The sequence below is a fragment of the Centropristis striata genome, chromosome 12 (genome assembly GCF_030273125.1).
Source record: "Centropristis striata isolate RG_2023a ecotype Rhode Island chromosome 12, C.striata_1.0, whole genome shotgun sequence".
Classification (NCBI taxonomy): Eukaryota; Metazoa; Chordata; class Actinopteri; order Perciformes; family Serranidae; genus Centropristis; species Centropristis striata.
Window position 1 is genome coordinate 6958171 of NC_081528.1, and position 9355 is coordinate 6967525.

Genomic DNA, 9355 nt, shown 5'->3' on the forward strand with positions numbered 1-9355 from the left:
ACAGTCATGATCAGGTATGGAAGAGAGCAGGGTATCTAGCTCATCAGTGAAGCCACCCAGCTGGCCTGGTGGACGGTAAATGACCACAACGTAGGCTTTAAGAGGAGCAGTTACTGTTATGGCATGGTATTCGAAAGTGTCATATCTGATGGAATGTAGCAGAGGAGTGAATTTCCATTTATTGGAGATTAGCAGGCCAGTCCCACCTCCACGCCCAGCAGGACGGGGGGTGTGGGAGAGGGTGTAATTAGTGGAGAGAGCAGCAGGGGTGGCTGTGTTCTCAGGTTTGATCCAGGTCTCAGTGAGAGCAAGGAGCTGAAGAGAAAGGTGGTTTGTGTAAGCCGTAATAAAATCGCTTTTGTTTACTGCGGATTGGCAGTTCCACAGGCCCATGGAAAAGGAAGTGACAGTGTGTGAGGACTGTTTGAGAGGCCGAAAGTTAGATAGGTTTCTGCACCTTTTGGGCAGTTTTCTGCGTGGACCGGAGACAACAACAGGAATGGAGTGGCACATATTGTAAGACTGGGAGGGAATAGAACTTGCACAGGTAAACTTGCTTGTCTTAGCCTCGTCCGTCTTGCCCAAGGACGGCTGCCGCTGACGCTGCCGCTTTAGCAAACGCCCCTGTTATTATACTGTGATTGGAATTGAATGCGGCTGTTCTCGCATTAAGGCTGATTGTGACAAGCGTAGACCGCCCTCTGCCAGAGCTGTGAATGGTTGGAATTTCCAATTGAAGTGCAAAGTTGCTCACACCTGGGGGTTGTTACCAACCCTAGATGGCCACTTAATTGCTCACTTGCCCTCACAGAGATGAATTCTCAGAATTCAGAAAGGAATGCAGATTTTAGGCTGATCACAGCAAATATTCAGAGAGATTCAGACCGCCCCAGCTGAAAAACTCTTACTGCCCCAGTCAGTATTAGGTTTTTTTTAGTGAATTTCTGTATATTTTCTGTATATTATAGTATATATTTCTGTATATTTCGCCAGGATATACTTTCACTTCTCTCAGTGCACTTATAACGAATTCAGTTTCCAAAAATTGTACAGTTGAGATGCAGCTTCCATGACAACTTCCAGTTTCTGTGCAATATATTTACCTTCTGGATGCTATTTGAATATGTGTGAGAATTATACTTCATATAGAAACAGTTTTCATGGCATTACAGACACTTTACGATAGATAAATGATAGCCATGCACAAAAGATGCCCCCAAAAACATGCAATGCCAAAAGAGAGACAAGATGAGAAAAAAGGCCACAAAATTACAAAAACAACATAATAAAATTACCCAAAATAACACAAAATCACTAAAAACAAAGTCATAAAAGACCAACAAAAGATATAACATGACCAATAGAGAGACAGAATGAGAAAAAAGGACACAAAATTACAAAAACAACGTAATAAAATTACCCAAAATCACTAAAAACAAAGTCATAAATGACCAACAAAAGATATAACATGACCATAAGAGAGACAAAATGAGAAAAAAGAACACAAAATTACAAAAACGCCATAAAATTACCCAAAATGACTAAAAACAAAGTCATAAAAGACCAACAAAAGGCATAAACTGAGAGCTGCAGAACAGCGTTGGTGTCCCATGTGAAAACAAAAGTAAAGCATGTAATTCACACATCACTTAACTTCCTTCATCACGTTTTTACTGAACTATGTCACTTCCAGTAGTCACGTCGTCCTCGTAACTACTTAACTACTTAACTACGTAACGTAACGCTTAACCACGAACTGTTTGGCCCTAAACCTTAGAGAAGTGCTTCTGGAGAACAAATTCCACCAAAGTGCAGCCTGTTGGAGATCTTGTTGTCTAGAAAAACAAAAACAAAACAAACCTCTAGACCAGCTATTCTCAACCTCGGGGTCCCGACCCCAATTGGGGTCGCGAGATGATTTCTGGGGGTCGCCAAATCATTTTGGAAGTCAGCTCTGTCTCCACTGTGTTAAAGTGTTCATTTGTTTTACTCTTTTTGGTAATTTAATGTATTTTTTTGCCCAATTTGTGTTTGTTTTTTTGTCATTTTGTTTCTTTTATTTGGGCCATTTTGTGTCTTTTTTGATCATTTTGTGTCTTTTTTGGGCCATTTTTTGTCATTTTGTAGTCTTTTCTGCTTAATTTTATGTAATTTTTGGTAAATTTGTGTCTTTTCTGACAAATCCCAAAGTTGCAAGTTATTACCTCAGGATTTGGTTTCTAAATCCGTGTACCCGGGCTGAGGCTTGGTCCGGTTTGATCTTCATCACCACTCTCTGAAGAAACTCAAAGGAATACTTCATGGCTTCTGGATACTCAAGATTCACACAGTAGATGATGCGTATATGCATGGCAAAGCTGCTTGGCACGTCTTTAATGTTGTGAAGCACAATGGCCTCCTTGGCCACAACTGCCACATTGAAGACCTCATGTGGAAAGGCATCCTGTTGAGGACCTTCATAGCCAATCAGGAGGCCAAGGTGCATCCCCTTCATGGCTTCATCCAGAGTCTCAACATGAGCCTTAAAAAGCAGAAATAACTGTGGGTCAAGTACTGAACCAACATCAGTCCTGATAATATCAAACACCACCAACACAACACCAAATATTAATCCATTATGAAGATTTCAACCCTTTAAATTGCCTCTCTCTCAATCTCGTAACGGCAGAGGTATCAAAAATGGTATTTTTAATGTGTTAGAATGCATACATTTTTCTCCTGAAGAAAGTGAGATTCAACAAGAAAGAAAAATCAAAAACAACCAAACCTAACATATGATGCAACTTCCAATAATGCAGCGAGATGATTAAAAAAACAACAAACTTGATAAAAAAATAAAATAATTGCATTATCGTCTGATGGATCTTCGCCTGATATGTAGTGTGGCAGTCCAAGCAAAGCAGCAGTCCTTCTCCTCTCATTTGTGTCCTACAAGACAAAGGAATATGCAGTAAGATGAAAATATTATAGCAAACATAATAAATAGCAAGCATAATAAATGGTGCCTAATTTTATGCTCATCAGCTCCACTTACATCTTTCTCAAGGCAGTTCAAAATGTCTTTGAGTGACTGCTTCTTTCCAGACTTAGTTGCTGCTTTGTATACCTCCAGCAGTCTTGGGACCAGCCCATCAAGAAAAGATTCCAGAAGGTCTGTGGTGACAATTCTCTTGAATTCTGCCCTGATTTAGTATTATGAACTGAAAACATGACAAAGACGACCTTTAACAGACACTTCCCCTGCCTTTCACAAATACAGAGAGCAAATATTCACTATTTTCTTGATTTTATGAATTACACATTTTTCTTTGTAACCCTTCCATCATTTTACACTTCAGCAATATTATCTCGTTAATTGATTTTTTCATTTTTATTATTGATGTGCTCAGCCCAAATAGGTTTTAACTTACTAATATAGACATTCATTATCAACCTCTCCTAAATTGTCCACACAATCTTTTACATTAAAGCCACTAAAGTTGCACAACTGCTGAAACACATGCACTGCTTGATGGGGTGCGCTTACATTATAGCAGTTTGTTTGGCACTTTCTGCACCCCTGGCCAGACCAATGTGTCTACCAAAAACAAGGCACTAATTTGGGCTGCTATAACAGCACAGATGCATGCCAATGCCAGTGGCCAACTGAAGTCTGTGGAGCAGGTCAAACTTAGGTGGAAGATGAACCTCAAGCAGAAAGCCACCAAGGACCAGGCGGAGGCAAAATAACCCCAAACTGGGAACAAGCCCTTCAAAGGAGAGCCCTAACTGTCTGTTTTCTATATCATGGTTTAATATTGTATCACCAATCTATAATATTGGGTATTAAATTGTCACCAATTTAAGCTATTATAAACAGCTACACAGCCTTATGAAGTTGACCGATATTCAGGACTTATGCCCACAACCTATGGGCCCTTAAGTTGAGTAAACTCAAGGCTGTGCAGCTAGTTGCCTAACTAAATTTGTCAGTTATACCTTTTTTTTTTTTTTTTTTTTTTTTAAACAGTGCACTTATATCCCATATTATGTTGCATTAATGTTAAATGTACTCATTTCATGTCACTTTAGTGAAGCACTATGAGCTACATGTTTTAAATGAAATATTCAATACAAATGTTTTATTTTTTCTGAAGCTGTTGAAAGGATATTCAGAACTGAACAAGACTACATTTGAGTACAAAACCACTGGAGCAAATGAAGATTGAAATAGTTTTAAACCAAATCGTTAGCACCACCTTGAGATGGATGAGTGTCATTTTATGTACCCAAGTAATGAGGCAATTTTCAACCTACCAGGAAGGGCAGAAAGATGGTACAGGGTCAAATGGCGTCATTTTGTTGGGGTACAGCCAAAGACTATATAAGCACATGTGCGGTGTAACTACAGTTTGGATGTTTGCTTTAGTAGACTGAACTAGTAAGGGAGATGTTCTAAGATCATATGCCAAATACTATATGGAGCCTTTCAGCAATGGGTTTTGGTCTGTTTCTCCACACATTTCTCTCCTGCTGCTGGAACCTCAGACAAATCTCTATCAGCAAGGCAAGAACAGTCCAAATTCATTCCCTTTAAAAAAAATAAAAAATAAATACAAATTTGAAATTCAGTCCAGCAGAGTGCTGTCAGACATACGTACCCTCAGGAGAAATAAGGAAACAAATGTATCAGTTAAGACTTTTATTTAATGCAAGGATAAAAGCAGGTACATGCAGAAACATTGCAGATGCAAAACTCTTGCATGGTTCCACCTATAAACCTTCAGTGAGGCAAGTCGACTTTGAGAGCGCCCTTTTTAGCCACAGCGCCCTCGTCGTAACTGGCCATGATGGTGGTAGCCGTCGCGTTCACGGCGCCCTCGTCGTAACTGGCCATGATGGTGGTAGCCGTCGCGTTCACGGCGCCCTCGTCGTAACTGGCCATGATGGTGGTAGCCGTCGCGTTCACGGCGCCCTCGTCGTAACTGGCCATGATGGTGGTAGCCGTCGCGTTCACGGCGCCCTCGTCGTAACTGGCCATGATGGTGGTAGCCGTCGCGTTCACGGCGCCCTCGTCGTAACTGGCCATGATGGTGGTAGCCGTCGCGTTCACGGCGCCCTCGTCGTAACTGGCCATGATGGTGGTAGCCGTCGCGTTCACGGCGCCCTCGTCGTAACTGGCCATGATGGTGGTAGCCGTCGCGTTCACGGCGCCCTCGTCGTAACTGGCCATGATGGTGGTAGCCGTCGCGTTCACGGCGCCCTCGTCGTAACTGGCCATGATGGTGGTAGCCGTCGCGTTCACGGCGCCCTCGTCGTAACTGGCCATGATGGTGGTAGCCGTCGCGTTCACGGCGCCCTCGTCGTAACTGGCCATGATGGTGGTAGCCGTCGCGTTCACGGCGCCCTCGTCGTAACTGGCCATGATGGTGGTAGCCGTCGCGTTCACGGCGCCCTCGTCGTAACTGGCCATGATGGTGGTAGCCGTCGCGTTCACGGCGCCCTCGTCGTAACTGGCCATGATGGTGGTAGCGTTTGCCGCGCCCTCGTCATCCTCGGTCGAATCAACCACCAAATCAACCACCACATCAACCAACAAACCACCCAGCCAACAACCCACGCAGTCGTTGTGACTGGCCATGATGCTGGTGGCCGTCCCGTTCGCGCCGCCCTCGTCCTGGCTGGTCGCGGCTGTGGTCACAAGTTTATGGTGTACTGCTGATGCCTCAGCTTCAACTTCATTGGTCTCCAGTTGTACTGAAAGACATTTGAGAAACAATTGATTTCTGCAACATTTTTTCATTGCCGTTTAGTTTACAGCTGAAATTTCCAATACAATGCAAATCACTTGATTGATAAGAAACACAACTATCAAGAGGAAAAATACTTGATTTTCACATTAAATTGTCCCTTCAACTTGGATTAGCCCTTAAAGACTTAAATATTCCAGTAGATCCCATTTCTTCTCCTTTTTTTCCCAAAAATATAGCTAACTGCATCCCTGATGTCAAAGCATACAGGTATACTATTAAATTGTCAACATGATTGCTAGTAGCTGTACACTTCTATTGTATGAAAAATCTAGTTTAGTTAGACTGGCTGCAGACAAACTACATATGGTTTCACAGAGCCCATTCACCTTCTTTGGCTTTTTGCTCCAACATGGACTCCATTGACTGGAGAACTGCAAGGACCTTCTTCTTAGAGAGCTCATTGAGAGGCAGATCTGTAGTACAAAAGAAGTTAAGTTAGTGTCGGAAAGTAGCTGATAAAGACTCTGTCCCACATATTCTTACCTCTCATTGTCCTCTGCAGCAGATTATCACGCCGTTCATTTGTCAAACCAACTGGCAGACAAGAGCCTATGGACAGTGCAGTTGCTGTTAATCAAATCCTCAAACCTTTGCTTTTCTCCAAATCCTGAAATACAAGCATGAAAAAGACAGTATACAAACCTTTGGTAAGCCAAAGACTCAGCATACCAACAAGCAAGGCCCAAACAGCTTCCATTGCTTCAGTCTCCAGGAGAAAGTGCTGCCTGTGCCACATGCAGGTTGAAATACCCACCATGCAGGTGCCACAGCTGCTGCTCGTCACAAACTATTAGCTCTCTGATTAGCTCATTGAGCTTCAGCACTTCCTGTGACAAACATGAAACAATATATCAGATCAAAACTCTTAGAATTCTGAATAAATGTAGTTGATGTAACTTGCTCTGCATGTTTGTTAAGGAGAAATTGTGATATTAAAGACAATCTCACATTAGGTCCAAACACTGGGAAAGCTCCTTAAAAAGGAAAAAAATAATGAAAATATCACAGATATCCCTCCTCTTCATGCTATGGAAGTTGTATAATGGTGAAAACCAAACAACTCCCATCTCAACACACAGAAGAATTGTACAAGTAAGAAAAGTCTGGCCAAACCAGTTTATTCAAATATACAGTACTTTAAGGATTGTATTTTATTCTACTACATCTATTTAACACTTACTAATTATGGCCACCATTTGACCTGCTGTAGGAACTAAAAAAAAAATCAGTCACTAAATTCATTGGACTTTATCCTCTGTGTCTGCATTAAAACATTCTTGTTTATACAGTAGTGTTCAAAAATAATAGCAGTCCAATGTGACTAACCAGATTAATCCAGGTTTTTAGTATATTTTTTATTGCTACATGGCGAACAAGGTACCAGTAGGTGCAGTAGATTCTCAGAGAACCAACAGGACCCAGCATTGGTGATATACACGCTCTTAAGGCTGTGCAATTGGGCAATTAGTTGAAAAGGGGTGTGTTCAAAAATATAGCAGTGTGGCATTCAATCAGTGAGGTCATCAATTGTGTGAAAAAACAGGTGTGAATCAGGTGGCCTCTATTTAAGGATGAAGCCAGCAATTGTTGAACGTGCATTTCTCTTTGAAAGCCTGAGGAAAATGGGTCGTTCAAGACATTGTTCAGAAGAACAGCGTACTTTGATTAAAAAGTTGATTGGAGAGGGGAAAACTTATAAAGAAGTGCAAACAATTACAGGCTGTTCAGGTAAAATGATCTCCAATGCTTTAAAATGGAGAGCAAAACCAGAGACACGTGGCAGAAAACGGAAGACAACCATCAAAATGGATGGAAGAATAGATAGATCTATAGATACTAATACTAATAAGTTGACACATTGAAATTTACATCTAACTGAAGTGACTTGCAAACCTGAGTTTTAATGATGATAACTCATAAAGTTGAGTTAAAAATGAATAACTCATTATGTTATGTGGGAGTAAATTGTAGAAAGAAGTTAGTATGACTAATTGATCAGATCCTTTTTTACAGTGTATGATCTGAACTGTGAGATTCTGTTCAGTGAGCGGGGGTCGCAGACAACATGCATGTTAAATTGGGGGTCGCGACTCAAAAAGGTTGAGAACTACTGCTCAAGACCACACTTCACTTCTATATAAATATAACTGAAGTCAGCATGCAGAGTCTTCTACAAAGTCTTGTGATTGGTCAGGAGCTTTACCTGTGAGATGATGTCACTGTTGATGTGCAGCAAGAGGTTGAGTCACTCACCCGGCCCTTTAAATCCAGAACTGAGCGATGGATGAATATCAATATTAAACTAGGACTGCGCGCAGTACTGAACGGGCCCTCGCAGTCCACGCGTGTCGGGGCATGCTGCCGTCAGGGTTTGTGCGTTACAGGGGCCAGTCTATACCACCCCTATGAATTTCATTGCCTTAAGTCTTATGGTCTGGGCACAGTGGCATTTTTTAAATTAAACTGCCGCCAGAGCGCCACCTAGGGGCCGATCAATAAAACCTTTAAGGGGTATTCTCAAGAGGGCATTGCCAATAAGTATACCAGGTTTGGTGTTAATCCGACCAACCGATTTGGAGATATAAAATACTTCAATTTAAAGAGCGCCATCTAGTGGTCATCGCCTAAAATTTTGCAGAGAGCCTCAGGGTCTCATGGGGAAGTAGTAACCTGAGTTTCATGTCATTCAGACACACCAATATGGAGATATGCAACACTTTGTGTTTTGTGTTGAAAATAGCGCCACCTGCAGGAAGTTGTTATTTAATAACTTGAGTATTCTTTGGGTAATCAAAATTCTTTAAATAACTTTTTGTCATGAGGGTCCATAGATGCTGTGTGCAAAGTTTGGTGCAAAATGATGAAATTGCCTAGGAGGAGTTCGAAAAAGTAGGTTTGCGACATTTCGCGAATTTGCGAAAAAAAAACTCTAGGCGAAAATGGGAGTGGCTTATATCACGAGATTCAGCACAACTCAGTGAACGCGTGGATATAAGTTTTTGAATGTGCGATAAAGTATGTGGGAGTTATTAGCCAAAACGCACTTTCCTTTATTATAGCGCCACCTAGTGGTGGAAATTCAGGATTACAATAGATTATAAAAATTTTTCGCCAGGTGTGACTTATATTTGAAGTTTCATGACTTTTGGGGTATGTTCAGGCAGTGAAATATGCGATCATTTGGGGGGAAGAAAAATAATAAAAAGAACTAGGACTGCGCGCAGTACTGAACGGGCCCTCGCAGTACACGCGTGTCGGGGCATGCTGCCGTCGGGGTTTGTGCGTTACAGGGACCAGTCTATACCACCCCTATGAATTTCATTGCCTTAAGTCTTATGATTTGGGCACAGTGGCACTTATTAAATTAAACTTCCACCAGAGCGCCACCTAGGGGCCGATCAATAAAACCTTCAAGGGTTATCCTCGGGAGGGCATTGACAATAAGTATACCAAGTTTGGTGTTAATCCGACCAACTGATTTGGAGATATAAAATACTTCACTTTAAAGAGCGCCACCTAGTGGTAATCGGCCAAAATTTTGCAGAGAGCCTCAGGGGCTCATG

The 9355-nt window shown here is 41.8% G+C and overlaps 1 protein-coding gene across 1 annotated transcript; it reads right to left on the minus strand.

Annotated features, from left to right (window-relative positions):
* Nucleotides 1–4666: 4666 nt before the first annotated feature.
* Nucleotides 4667–6591, minus strand: LOC131981939 (uncharacterized). The gene is made up of 4 exons (XM_059346473.1): nt 6435–6591; nt 6276–6341; nt 6119–6205; nt 4667–5736 (listed from the first exon to the last, which is right to left on the minus strand). The coding sequence occupies exons 1-4, from the start codon at nt 6547–6549 to the stop codon at nt 4763–4765; spliced, it is 1242 nt and encodes a 413-aa protein (XP_059202456.1). The 5' UTR covers nt 6550–6591; the 3' UTR covers nt 4667–4762.
* Nucleotides 6592–9355: the final 2764 nt, after the last annotated feature.